This window comes from Strongylocentrotus purpuratus, unplaced genomic scaffold (genome assembly GCF_000002235.5).
Source record: "Strongylocentrotus purpuratus isolate Spur 01 unplaced genomic scaffold, Spur_5.0 spur5_scaffold_7, whole genome shotgun sequence".
NCBI lineage: Eukaryota > Metazoa > Echinodermata > Echinoidea > Camarodonta > Strongylocentrotidae > Strongylocentrotus > Strongylocentrotus purpuratus.
The window spans coordinates 1,103,992-1,118,948 of record NW_022145613.1 but is presented as its reverse complement, the minus strand read 5'-3'; the positions used below and the strand labels follow the sequence as shown (position 1 = coordinate 1,118,948).

General features: G+C 39.1%; 1 protein-coding gene across 2 annotated transcripts; it reads right to left on the bottom strand.

Annotated features, from left to right (window-relative positions):
• Positions 1 to 4: 4 nt before the first annotated feature.
• LOC115918332 lies at positions 5 to 10,281 on the bottom strand. 2 transcript variants are annotated; one of them, XM_030973890.1, is made up of 6 exons: positions 9,916 to 10,281; positions 7,117 to 7,287; positions 5,409 to 5,690; positions 2,379 to 4,541; positions 1,963 to 2,093; positions 5 to 1,159 (listed from the first exon to the last, which is right to left on the bottom strand). In XM_030973890.1, the coding sequence occupies exons 2-6, from the start codon at positions 7,175 to 7,177 to the stop codon at positions 941 to 943; spliced, it is 2,856 nt and encodes a 951-aa protein (XP_030829750.1). In that variant the 5' UTR covers positions 7,178 to 7,287; positions 9,916 to 10,281; the 3' UTR covers positions 5 to 940. The 2 variants fall into 2 exon arrangements, with proteins under 2 accessions (XP_030829750.1, XP_030829751.1); XM_030973891.1 differs by lacking the exons at positions 7,117 to 7,287; positions 9,916 to 10,281 and having other exon boundaries at positions 5,368 to 5,470.
• Positions 10,282 to 14,957: the final 4,676 nt, after the last annotated feature.

Below are 14,957 nucleotides of genomic sequence, written 5' to 3'. Positions count from 1 at the left end.
TTTGATATTTGAAGAACATATTTATCAGAAAGAAATGTTTCAATGAACGTCAGTTTATGTAGTTCTTTGTATATTGAATGTTTTGCAAATAGGTGCTTTACGTAGCGGTGAAAATCAAGATTTAATGTATAACAAATTGTACAAACAGTTCCTAAACAAACATAGAAATTCACCCGTACTTTCGTTGATAAATATAATATTAATTTTCTCTAGCTTCAGCCCTTTCTTCCTTTCATTATTTGAGCTAAGCTTGGGTTATGAAAAGTGCATAATAATATTTGCATAGTTATTATATTTTGTAAAGGCACATTATATTGAACATAAGAAAAAGAATACGAGTTGCATAGAAAATTACGATGTACACTTTTAGAATCAGTTATAAACAGTGACCGGGTTCACATCCAACATCACTCTCTTTGTCTTCTCCAAACCATGAGCAAGGTATAAGTCGGAAAAAATACACATACATTTTGGTTTAAATACCTGTAGATTCATTAAAATTACAAAACCACTATGTGTAATTCATGTATCATCTAAATCGTTCGTTTTATATATATCTCATCGGCCATTACTGTAAATATTCCTTACCTTACACTATTTATAATACACGTACAGTATGTGAATGAAGGTGACATTACTGAAAATAATAATAATTCTTACAGAAATAAGAGTTGTACCAAAGTTATGTGATTAATCAAATTATACAAGAGATGAAGAATACTCCGAACCAAGGCAAGATTACTAGAAGAATACAAGAAGTTCAAGTTAGTTACCCGAATCTATTACAAAAATGTTCCTCATTAAAAAGTTAATGCATTCTAACTTCCATCTGTTATCACAAACTGCGGTCTCATTACAAGGATGATATTATTAATATGTTCTATTCGTTCTGTATTACATTTCGTCATTATTTTGCGAGACACGGCCAGAATAAACGACTTCAAACTTCATTAACTTGAAACTCTAGGGGGCGGGCGGAGAATGCAGGAAGATAACCGAATCGATCAGTGCGTGGAACGTAGACCCACATCCAGTCGTTTTCTCGCTGCATGGCTGAGTTTACAACGACAATCTCTCCACGCTGTGCTTCAACCTCGTCCACTTCGCCTGGGGTATAAGCATGTGTGGTGACGTATACTTCTGTCACACCCGGTGACGTCTGTTTGAAATGTAACGTAGTAACAAATATCAACATCAATCTTCTTTCTGCATCCTATCTGGTACCTAGTTCGTTTACCGTCTTAAAATGAGATTTTCACAATAACAATAATAAAGTGTTTTAACTGGATCCGGGCCTATATAACTTTTTGCTCCCATGACATTGTATGCCTCAGTCTTAATACTGTAGTAATTGAAATTGTCTTTAAGGAAACCTCACCCCAAAACATCAGTGCAGTTATTCTGAAAAATTAGATTTATTCCTGCCCTTTGATGTACAATATTCCCTACGAAAATATACATCTTGCCACATATAAATGACTTCCCTCATGCATGCAATTACCATATCAATTATGTCGATCTGTATTATAATTGTGTTTTAGGTTGTAATGTCCTGTGTACGTCTTGCATTTTGTTATATTGTGACTTTTAATGTTTTGTATCTTCCACATTTGTCAATTATTTTATGGGTTCACCCACTTCCCTCAAGCCATTGGCTTTATTGGGTGCTAATGATCCAGTACACTTCTCAATGTATATATATTGTATGTGATTTTTTTTTAATGAAATAATAACTTATATATTCTTGGCATGGGGGCGTGACATGGGCGCAGCCATTTTCTTGAAAATGTAACGTACCAGGTGAAGTTGTACAGTCATGTATCATGCACCAAACTTTAGTTGGAAAGACTTTTTAAATCAATAACAAAACTTTTACTTTTCAACGAGGAAAACGGAGGCAGGTAAAAATGTCAGAGGTAAAAATGTCAGGGGTAAAAATGTCAGAGGCTTCCAACTGTTTACCAATACCAGTCTGGGGTCCTGTGTCCTGGGAAGTGACGAATACGTGGTAGGGATTCGACGAACAGAACTTTGATTGACTTCAGTACGCAATGTTCTTGGGTCACTCCGGGGATTTCCTGTCCCTTTACTATCTGCAGAATAGAGTGAAAAAATATGTATCATACGTAAAAACAAGAGTAAAATGTTGTATTAGTATTCATGATATGCTTCTGGTAGACAAGAGAGAAAATGCATATATCATATTATGAAGAGCACCTTTTCCAAGTATCATATCTACAGTTAAAGAGGCAAAAATATCAAACTAACCAAAACCTTTTACTGTCTTTGTTTTAATTGACCATTCTCTTTCAAGTAATATCTCTAAACGTCTGTAAATGCGAAAATATCCCAGTTTCTGACTTGAAGAATGCACTTACTTTTCCTAGCTCCTTTGATCCAGTTCACTCTGGCGGTGCCAACTTGACCTCTATCACTGGACACCGGCCGAGGTGGCTTCTGATCGGGTAGCTGGTTTGTAGAAGTTGTGTGAATGTGACCACCTACATAGTGAGTTGATGCGTGTCTTTGAGCGATTCTCTTCGAGCTTTGGTTCCAATCCTCAATGATCCTCTGTACACGTGATATCTCATTCCTGCCCTGCGGTTCACCAGGCAAGGTTTCTCCAGACTCGGAACATCTTTCATTGGTCTTCGTCCCTTCATGTAGCTGTGGAGGTGCCTCAGATTGTTCTTGGACTAACAGTGCCTCAAGGACTTCGTCTCCTTCAATGGTTCGTCGGATTTTACGATTCTGCTTCTGAGAAAGCTTCTCCTCCACTGCGCGTACATTCGTAGTGGACCGACGCTGAGGAGTCGTCTGAGGACGTAGGGTGTTCAGTGTTGATGGGGCTGGCAAGGAACGTCTGTATTCTATATGGGATGACTTCTTAGGCTTGAATTCAGCGTGTCTAGTTGGAGGCTTCGGCTTTGCTGAAATATCCTGCACTTCTCTTGAACTTTCCTCGATGCTGTTTGTCCTTACGATTCGTGCTTTTCTGATCGCATTGTTGACAAAAGATGGAGTTTCTACAAGTCTCTTTGTATCCAAATCTTTAGGAATGTAATACATTCCCTCGTCTAGAATTTGGCGATTGAGAGTAGGGACATTTCCGTTCCTGCCGAGCGGATCATCAGAATTTCTGACATTCCTTTCACTTCGTTTCTTCTGTTGAATCGTCCTTGATGGCCGTTGCTGATGTGACGGTTTGGTTTGAGCACCTTTAGACAAGATTACGGCACACTCTTCACCCTCGGTCGAGTGGCTGTTGGTGGCGCTTTCCCAAGAGGATGTGCTTGACCGGCTTTCTTTCTTGTGTGCACCATCTTTTTCAACGGTTTCTTTTATTCCCATCATATAGCTTTTCAGAGCACCTTGCATATTTTGTTTGTCGAGAGTTGAGTTAGGTGTCATCCGAGGAGATGGGCTCGCTTTAGGCAAATCAGCGAAGAGGTCAGGTTTTGAAGACAGCTTGGAAGATGTTCTTTGTCCTTCCGACCTTCTTTTGTTTTGTGAAAATCTACCATTTTGCTTAGCCGCAATGCTAACGGCTGGAGACATTCCTAACTGACCACTCCTCTCCAATGAATGTCTCATCCTTCTTTGTACAGCCGCGGATTTGGCGGGCGAACTCGACCAAATACTCTCGTAATCGTGAATACTTGCATTCATCTTCTTTGGGCCCTCTTTTGGCGGACTGTTCGTCATTATACCAGCGATGTATTCTAGATTCACATACGTATGTTCGTTTGGTTTATCCAAAGCATTCACCAGACTTTCCCGTGAAGAGGAAGGTTTGATTTTACGGTTATTCGATGTTCGTCCGTTTCGTCTCGAGCGTCTCTCTCGTGCTGATGCGCGTTTGGGAATCTTGTAGAACGCGCTCTGATTGGTCGGCTTAGCTGTCGATTTTGGTCCAGGAGAGTTATCCATATTCGTGAGGTCACCAAGCACTGATCTCTGGTTTTTCGACACATGGTCATCTTTAAGCTTATGTTGAATACGAGATCGAGGTTGAGACACTTCCTCCTTAGATTTGGAATTCATCCAGTTGTTATTCACATTGTTATTAACTGTGAACTTCTGTTCATTTCCCTCGTCGACTGTTTGAAGACGCACACCATTGGTTCGATCAGGGGAGAATAGTTGCTGTTGACTTTCGTTAGTCGGGAGGCTGTGTAGGCTGATGAGATCAATTTGATCAAAGTCTACTTCATCCAGAGTTGGAAGACAGCGCCTCTGTCTCACCCAAGATGGGATAGTACTTTCTTTATTTCTCTTATCCTGTAACCCTGACCAGTTATGTAACGATGCGGTCGTGGTGTCCAGTGTTCTGGACCTGTTCGCAGCGCCACCCGGAGAGCTGGTGGTGAGATGAGAGAACTTGGCACTCATGAAGGTCTCCTCGAAGAAGACAATGGAACCAAGTGTTCCATCAGGGTTCAGGGTGTCGTTGTGATGACTCTGCTCTGCTCTCATTGGATGCAGTAGGTCCACACGCTCCGATGAGAGTTTGGTATCCAACTCGACGACTTTTGTAACATCTATCAAATGACAGAGAAAATATTTATGATTTACCATGGCACTTTCAATTAATTACAATGAGCAGATAGTGATGAATTTGATGTCTTCATTGAATCTAATCTTGACTACGAAGTATTTAGAGAAGTTATTTGTTGAATATTATATGTTTGACGAAGTATATGTACATAATGAAGATAGCCTTGCCAATTTATAACCGCCATCAGACAAGAGACATGTAAGAGAGGCGCCTTCAAAGCCTTATCGTCGATAATATCTAGATCTTCGACATGCTATGCTTTTTAATATATTTGATATCATATAATAAATATTTTTCACCCACCACCGACCACTGGACGATCTGACAGTAATACCCATTTTAGACTAAGAATGACATTTATAAAACCTTTCCAGAGACACCCAGTACATGATAAGAATTAAAGAATATCGTAAACAGCGCCGTCGTTAAATGGTGGAGTTCTTAAAGGTAAAGACCAGTATTGGAAACGCCCCAATTTCAAAAAATGAAATGGAAGCTCTCATTACCAATCATGTGAAAGAATATGTTTTGACTAATACATGATGATAAAAAATTTGCCGGGAAACCGCCTACTAATTCATATATTTGGTAAATTTATTTCTCTCATGGTCTGTGAGAGATATAGGGTAGTCCCATATACATCTTTCTGTGTATAGTGCTTGTAACTTTACGAAGAATGGGCCAAATTTCTTATCATTTTGATGATTCCAGAACCTTGCAGATGCTAGATGCTAGATGATCAACCTTTTCTGATCGATTCCACAACGTTTCTTTCACAATGCAATCGCATGACCATAACTGGTCTTTACCTTTAAGTCAAGGACTGTGGGATCATAAGAGATAGATCTACCTTGTCCAATGAAGACATTTCCATCCGTATAGTAATCCGTCGGAGACCGAATCTCAGCGAGTTTCTTATCCTGGGCAGAAGGAGTAGCGGTGGTGGTAGAAGTGGTAGACGAAACCTTATCTTTCTTCTCTGATGGCCCCAGATACACACCTCCTGAACTACCAGGGGACATTGGGGGACCAACGTCTAACTCTTTCTGAGTGAAGGGGTGCGCCAGCGTACCCCTCGCTTTGACAGGTCGGGAGCCTGATGCAGAATGTCGCGAGTTTGATCTTTGCCCTCCTGTGTTTCGAGAAGAACAGTAATACATGTTAGATGTATTACTATTATTATTCGCAGCGAATTATGTACATGTAGTAAGCAATGTAAATGATTAAGATAATTATATCCGGTATAAAATGTATTTAATGACCAACATTTCAAGGAAATTATCTATTTTTTAACCCACATCCCCCTACACCCCTTGAAAATCTTCTTGTTATTCATTAGGGGAAAAAAATTATACACATTATTTGGACTGCCTGGAGTGCATTCAGACAAACGGTTTTCACATGGAATTGCTTTAAAAGATTTCCCCCATAAGAGCCGGTCTTCTCTCGTTAAATTAGATTTAAGCGGGAATTAAGCAATGACTCCATAATAAGACCATGTCACAAAAGAGCTTAATGTTGAGACCATGTCACAAAAGAGATTAATGATGAAACCTCAGTAACATTATGCGCTTGGTTGACTCCCTTTCAAAATTCACAATGTGTCATTAAAGCGTGTTTTAATCCTTATAACAGCTTTCTAAAGAACACTAGTGGCTTTCACTTAGAGCGAGGATGTTCAGGAGATTTGTATCTCATTAAGAAAAAGACGTCACATTTACATTCACCGATGTCTGTTGATCATACAGTTTTATAATGACCATCACTAGAGGGGCCATTGAGCTATTTACTTCAACGAGATGGGCATCTTTTGAAAGATGAAACGGGAAGGACCCAAACAGGAGAGGTATCTTCATCCAAATTCTAATCGACCCATACATGATTTAGCAGGAAGAAAGGGCAACTTTACAACATCCATTTTATTATATAAATCACTAAAATGATATCATAATTAAGTGAATAAATCTGAGGAACACCATGCTCAAAACCAAACAATTTATTAAAGAAATAGATGCAAACGTTTTCGAGAGATACAACTCTCTTTTAAGGAATACATCTACTGACTAGAAGAAATGTTGGTATACAAGACTGATCGACGCATTACTACGGAAGCGTTGATGCAGCCTGGCCTAATTTCCACCCTTTCGTTCACATTGGATCCTTCTTTTTCATCACGATTATCGGTAATCCAAATTAAAATATTTTTAGTTACCTCATTCATTTTAAATGTTACCATCTTTCATTGGTCATCGATTAAAGAGGTAAAACTAAAAGCACAATCATTATGTGTGGATTGGTAATTCAATCCGAGACCAGGATAATAATAACCCCCCCCCCCCCCGGAAATCTTCTTTCTTTCTTTTTTTACTTAAAAAAATACTTTAATACATTTTCTTCTTCTAAAAAACGGTGTAAAAAACAAAAACTTTAATGTGACTATTATGATTAAGATTATGATTGTATAATTAATTCATTTTCTGTACTCTGAAAAACAACTCATGTATTCATCTTTCATAGAAAAAAAGAAAGAGCTGTACAGATGAGGTACATGTATTTACCATGTCTAGAATGTTTTCCTAGTTTCCAAAGAGAACCAGCACCCGGACATAAAATAGGCATCTTGCTTCGAAAGACCCTTCTCCAGGCACCATTAAAGGTTTATACGGAAACCATGAAGAGGCGAAGTCGCTCCGAAGGAGGTGTCATCTGGTTGCTGCTTTCATGCAAGCCTGTGATGAGAATGAAATCAGTGGTAGGAGAAATTACAAGAATAACAAAACAAACAAAATCAGAAAATCATGATGACAATGATTATAGGCCCTTGTAAAGAGGATTGTTTAGTGATGAATTCCACATGAAAACGGATGTATGTATACGATACAATCGTGTCGTAATTATGCTTGAAGGGTTACACGACTATGTAATTATTTTGTTCTTATATGCATGCATGTATATCTAGAAATAAATAAATAGAGAGGCCCCTCCCAGGGGCGAATCCAGGAATTTCTTCCCGGAAGGGGGGGGGGGGGGGCACACGGGGGGTAATAGGACATATATTTTGATCCCCCCAAAAATCGCAACGACTCAGCCAGCCGCTGAATAAGCGGGGGGGGGGGGGGGGGGGGGGGGGGGGGGGTGGTTAAGAGCACATTTTTTTTTTTTGGTCCCGAATATTTGAAAATCGCGCCGGCTGCAAATTCGCTCAGTGGGGGGGGGGGGGGGGGGGGTGGTGCACACTATTTTTTTTTTTGGCCGGGGGGGGGGGGGGGCACGTCCCTGTTTGTCAGTACATTTTTGGCGAATTTGGGGCTGATTATAACACTTTTTTGGCCGGGGTGCACGTGCCCCCTTTTGCCCCCCCCCCGGATCCGTTCCTGCCTCCCAGGGTGGATCCAGATCCAGCCGGCGGCGAGGGAGCGGGCCCCATTCGTGACAAAATATTTAGCGGCGACTCAGTCGACCGGTCGAATAAGCGGGGGAGGGGGGTGGAGCTGTATTTTTTGTTACTCAACACCCCGCCCCATTTTGGGGGGGGGGGGCAGTGGAGGGGGTGACCCCTGATCTCTCCTCTCTGGCTTCGCTACACATACTATAATAGTCACGTAATATTTTCAACAAACGTTATTTCAAATCTTATCAGAAATGGTTGATGTTTAGTATTGTAGTCAGTACAGTCCTCTTTGTATAGTCGTATTTGGCTGATTGCAATCATAGCATTGTCCACAAAATTGTATGATCTCGGTGTTAGATAACGGTAACTACACATAATTATCATCGGTGTAATCCTTGCACTACGTCAGAAAATAGATGATGAATCAAGAAAAAACCCTGAAGTGATGTGACATTTAATTAAGCTCAGACTGCAATTTTGTGTATTGTTAGTGTATGTATTTTGTTAACTATAGGGCCCCGCTCACAAGCTTGGCTTCTAAAGGGGTCCTAAAACCATTCAGTTTATGATGTAATCAAGTTAGAATATGTTGATTGATGTACTTCTATACCAGTCTCTTTTTTATGTTACAGATTATATAATGTTTTGAATAAAATGAACTGAACTGAAGATTAGCCCGGTCTTATTTCGTTGATTGTACCTTCAATGCTAAGATTTTGCGCTAACGTCATGTGTGGTAGTCCAGTTACAATTGTTGAAGATTCAAAGTGGACAATTTGGTTGGACCTTAGACTGACCAGTATCTTGATTAAACTAACGCATATTATTGGTCAGTTTGACCAATAATCCTGTTCATATTTTTACTCAATGAATTGGATGACACAAGGTAACACACAAACTAGAATAAAGAATATCGGACAGGCCAATGATGGTCTGGATGGAGTGATGCACAAGTGACAAGATGAGGTCACTACTATAATAGAGCATGGAGAGCAGAACAAAGATAAATCAATACCAAGACAAGATGGAGTTGAATAAAAAGAATACAATTCTAAAGATACAAAGGTAGAAGGGATATTTCTAAAGAAATCCCCGTTTTTTACAACGCACGGCACTATTGAAAACATGTCATCTCTGACCAGTGGAGGCCGACGGATGTAAAAATGCATATTTCAAACTGTAAGGTGAACACTACATAGTACACACAAATACACACAAGTACATTATGACACGAAGCATCTTAATGGATATATAGGCCTACCCAGAGTAAATTCTGGTCCGTCCCTTTGGAATAAGCTGCCACTTAGTATTCGTAATTTAACTACCCTTCATGCCTTCAAAGTTGCTCTAAAAACCCATCTCTTTCTAAACAGTGCTATTTAATCATGTCAATGTAGCGTAATAATTTGTGTTGTTTAAGTTTACTTTATTTTAGTTAAGAATGTTATATTTCTGTGATAGTAATACATGTATGTACAGCGCCATGAGCGTCAGAGCCTGGCGGATACCGGCGCTATATAAATATCCATATTATTATTATTATTATAAGGACTGCAATTCTCAAAAATGGATCATCCATCAAAATAAGATTAACCATACACAACAGCTTTGAAACGCGAATACGAGAACAATATTACACATAATAAGTATATTATAATTTATCAAATTTATATTTAAAAGAACATGGGTTATAGCAACTATATATGGATGGGTATACCCTCATTCTTCGTATGAATTTTCGATTAGCATTAATGTAAAACCAGGGAGGTGAGATCTCCCTGGTAAAACTCAGTTGTATTGAACATTTTAGTAGCGAGGAAACATATTAAAAAGATATCATTAATTCTACATGAGCATTAAAAAAAAAAAACTCGCAGATCATTCTTGTATATTTTATATTGAGGATATATAATATAAATCTTGTTCGCAGGACATGTCTGAATATAATAGCTATAAATCATCTTACCTGCTGCAACTGATTCGCCGCTAGGTGTCAAGTCCTCATTATATTTTTATAACCTCATCTCAAACCGCAGAGCACACGACACGACCACCAGTATATTACACTTGTAAATTTGAAGATGTGAGCCCGCGACCAATTCAATTCAATTTCTAAACGTCAAGTTTAAACAGTTAAGCTCCTCTCCAGACTCCTCATTGAATATCAACGGTTCTCAAACACGGTGGGGAATTCAAATAAAGCACGCATGTGGTAGGCGGTTTTGATGTACATGTAGAAAGGTTGACCCTGAAAACTACTGCAAGAAGGCTAAGTCAATTTGTCAACGGCAGTGATATACACTGAAACCCATCAAGCATTGCATTCCGATGCATAAAATGCCTTACCAATAACATGTATGCAGCTTTGAAAAAGGTTAGCGGGGTCGAGCGAATCTGAGTGAGGCTAGGATTTAAAACCTGTAGTGTTGAATCACGAACCATATTCCATCTTCTAAAGCTTGATACATTATTAATTCGACATTTATGTCATTCTAACATTTTTCTTAATAACTTGCATTTCTGAAGAGTAAAAATTTATAGCAAGTCATGATTTGGATTCGATTATTTACTGATCAATTTTACAATACGAGACAACTTCCTTGTTGAGAGTCTGGATTGTAGACCAAATGACGCCGTTTCTGCACTGTTTTCATGTAGACTTTGCTCTTTTGCTTCATGTTTTGCCTACAAAGGTTGATTCCTAAATCAAATAGACCAGACAATAAGCGGTCGATTTGAAAAGAAGTGTAGTCGATCGTGCGAAGAATGGTGAAAAGTTTGATAATACAAAAGGTTTCCTTCTTTTTGTCGAAGCCTCCTGTCGACTCGATCGACAGAGTGCTTTAGAAAAGAACAACTAATTCGCCACCTCCTTATTCCCTTGCATGACAAGCGCTTTCTTTCTCTCTCTCTCTCTCTCTCTCCCTCCCTCATTCCCTGTAACGTCACAATCAAAATTGAGTAAAAATTATTTGAATCTTTCAAATGGCCCAATAAAATCGTTCAGGTATATGTCCTTCGGATTGCGACCACAATTGTGAGATACTATTAAAATAATTCCCATGGCCTCCAACGTACAGCTGTGACCGTCGCAGGTGTATAACGGCCGGGTCTGGTAAATATAGGCAGATGTATGCTATATGGTTCTTGAATAACTACAGCTGAATAGCAGTTTTATTTACGTTGTCGGATACGTAGATAATCGGAGTAGAGGGAGGGGGGGGGGGGGGGGGGAGGGGGTGGGGCTTTGTTGACGGGAATATATATCAACATTATTCCACTAGATAGTTACTCAGAAAAACTAGTCCAAGCTATTGCATGCCAAATCTATTGCAAAGACTAAGATACATATAGGAGAGTTGGTAAACCATGTTTGAGGTGGCGTATACGGCCAAACAAAATACTAATATACATGTACGTCATGTTGTGACCAACTGAACATGCTGTGATGGAAAGCCTGCTGAAACCAAAGAGATATTACATTTGCTGAAACCGAAGTTGGCCGAACTCGATCCGTGTCTAGTTGGCTCTGTAACCCTTTATATCACCACCCCCTCTACTGCTAATATTATGTCAAGCTGCCGTGATATCGCACTCAATTTTAGCAATAGTTACTCAATACAGAGAGCGATATCACAGTATGTTAATTGAATAATTAATATTATTATCAACTTTACGAATCTCTTTCAGACGGACGAACTCTCGATCTCGGCCAAGTACACGTTTGCTTTTCCTATCTTTCTTTCACCCAACCCCAAATCATCAGTTTCATGATCAAAACAATGAAAATTATCTGTGTCGCCTTCTCACGATAAAAGAGGTAATGAGGTATATGAAATACAAGGCCAAATCTTTTACAGCGACAGCACAGACCTGTTTCTGAAGATCCTATTTTGAACCGTCCCATGAATTACTGAGATAGCCCATATGCTAGATCGACCTATAGCAGACCTGTTAAATTTGCTTCTCCCGCCAAGTACAAATCTGTTTAAATTCCATTTATAGTGTAGTATGTTAAAGATTAAACAGACAGTAAAATGTTCTATGATCTGCCGATCGTGTGTCACTCTTAAATTTTTCTTCACATAATTATACGTACATATGAGTGCATATAACTTATCACAAAATAATACACAAAGCTGCGAATAGAGATGGCACCCCCTTCTCTCTCTCTTTCTCTCTCTCTCTCTCTCCTGATTATATTTTCTCCATTCGATATCTCCTAGTTGTGGCTACCACACTCATGGCAGAGGGGGCACAGCTGTCCCCCATTTTTACTTCAAGTAACTCCAAAGTGCCCCTGTTTACATAGGAAAAGGGCCCCTATTACTTTGTAAAAGTGCCCCTTCCCCTTTTGATCTGTGATAAGTGCTCTTTTCATTTAGACACGTTTCCCTTTTCCTTTGACAAGTTCCCATTTTTCTTTGCAATAAGTGTCCATTTTCCATTCTTATAAGTGTCCTATTTAATCTCTATTAAGTGCCCCTTTTCAGGTACGAGAAGTGCCCCTTTTTCACTTTTGATAAGTGCTCCCTTCACCTTTGATAATTGTCCTATTAATATCTGAGAGGTGCCCGTTTTACTTTGACAAGTGCCCCTTTTCCTTTGCAAGAAGTTCCTTTTCCCCTATTAATAACTACTAATAATAACTACCCCATTTTAACTCAGATAAGCGCGTCTTTTATTTTCACATGTGTCCCTTTTCTTTTCTAATAAGTGCCCCTTTTCCTTATAAGTTCCCCCATTACAAAAAAGAGAATGAAAATGTCCCCTTTTCATTCTCATAAGAACCCTTTACATCTCTGATAAATTACCTTTTTCAGGTACGAGAAGTTACTCATTTTCACTTCAGATAAGTGTCCCATTCACCACCGATAATTGCCCCTACTCAAATCTGAGAGATGCTTGTTATAATTTGACAAGTGGTCCTTTCCCTCTTGATAAGTGCTCTTTTCATCTCTGATAACTGCCCCTTTTATTTTCACACGGTCTGTTTTCCTTCTAATAAATGCTCTTTTCCCTTCTATTAGCGCCCCTTCCCCTTCTCTTAATTATCCCTTTTCATGTCTGATAAGTGCCCCGATTATTCTAACATGTGTCTCGTTTCTTTTGAGCCACTTCCTCTTTTCATATAAACCCTCTCTCACCTCTGATAAATGCCCCTATTAAAATCTGATCGGTCTTCCTTTTTTTTCAACAAATGCACATTTAACTTTATTATAAGTGCCCCTTTTCATGTCCGGTCAGTAGCCATTTTCAGGTGCGATAAGTGCCCCTTTTCACCTCTGATAATTTCCTTTTTAACAAGGATACATGCCCCTATTCCTTTCTAATAAAGGACCTATCCCCTTTACATAAATACCAATTTCATCTCTTATAAATGCCTCTACCAAAATCAAATGGATGCCCCTTTTCCGTCGACAATTGCCCATTTCCCATTCTCATAAGAGCCATTTTCCACTCTGATAATTACCCTTTGTACTTTGACACATGCTCCTTTTATTTTCTAATAATTTTCTTATCTCTTTCGATAAGGTCCCCCTTTCCTCTCATCATTAAACATGCCCAAAGCTCGCTCGCATTTATAGATGATATAATTATGTTACTTATCAAGGGCCTGTTCAGTATTCCGTTATGAAAATGTTCTTGTAATTACATCAGGATTGGGGTTTTTCCCTTATAAGATGTCATTTTTCGCAGTGAGACCTCACAAAAAATGACCTCTTAAAGTTTCCCTCGCTCCCTTCGCTTACTCGCAAATGAATATTTAGATTATCACACCGAACTGCAAAGTATGATGCTTAAGCATCTCTCTCTCTCTCTCTCTCTCTCTCTCTCTCTCATTCTCTCTCTCTCTTCTCCCTTTCTTTCTTTCCATGCCTATTCTACATTCTTTGGGCTCTGTAGTTCTAAAATACTTTCCTTAGATAAAGAACACAAAAATCTTGACAGTGATTTAGAGGGATTGGGTGTTGTAGGATATTGCATCGGATTCCTGCACTGAAAACGCACTGTTTCTCTTATTTTTCTGCTTTCTTACTAATTAACTTATTACAAAGGTTGGGTAACTTGGGTTACAAGGGTAATTCAACCCTTGTAATTAGTTTATTATTATAATAGCAGCTTCAATTAAGAGAATCGTGATGGGGGAAAGTTTGATATAAATCAGACCAATAATAAGAGAACTATCAATGTTTGAAATATGAGATCCATATACAGTCATGTATAGCTACGTGAATCTCAGATGGACGATTTTGCCAGGAGATTGTGATTTAGTCACGGAAACTCTCCCGTTTGTAGTGTATAACAATTTCATTAATTCTCATTTTCTTGGGGCACTACTCAAAATTTATGATGAATAAGATATTATCATAGGTCCTTAAAAAAGAATAGACCCGCCCGAGTTATACACTTTGGGGTACTAAATGAAATTAAAGTCACTTTGTGTGTTGAAAGAAATGAGAAAGTTGTCCGGCACTAAACCACAGTTACATTACCGATTCACCCAATTTGAAATTCACACAAGTGTAGTGGTTAATTTTATTTTTTTTAAATCCTTCTTCTTCTTCTTCTTCTTCTTCCTCCGTTGTTCTCGGAGATCTGCAGTTGTATTCTGCAAGCGTCAGTGTTGGTGTCTTTCGTCTCCAGCTGTTGACACTGTAGTTACAAACATTCAAGTGGGAGAGGAAAGGATAGAGGTACGGGCAATGTGAATTTTATGGAGGAAGAGTAGAATTAGAGTGATCAGTCTATCATATAGATTTGATGGGAGCATGAGGTGGTTGGGAAGAAGTATAGCTTTTGTGAATGCAAAGCCATCATTGAAGTTGAAGTATGAGAGGGTGGTTTCAGAAAAGTGTCTGCTCTGCATTTCTCCGATGAAGTCACTTCGGTGTGACGCTAGGATACTACAGGAGGCCACAAAGTGGATATTATCCTCATCTTCCTGGTGGCAAAGACGGCAAGTGGTTGAGGTTGCTTTCTTAATGGTGACAAGCCTAGTTTGGG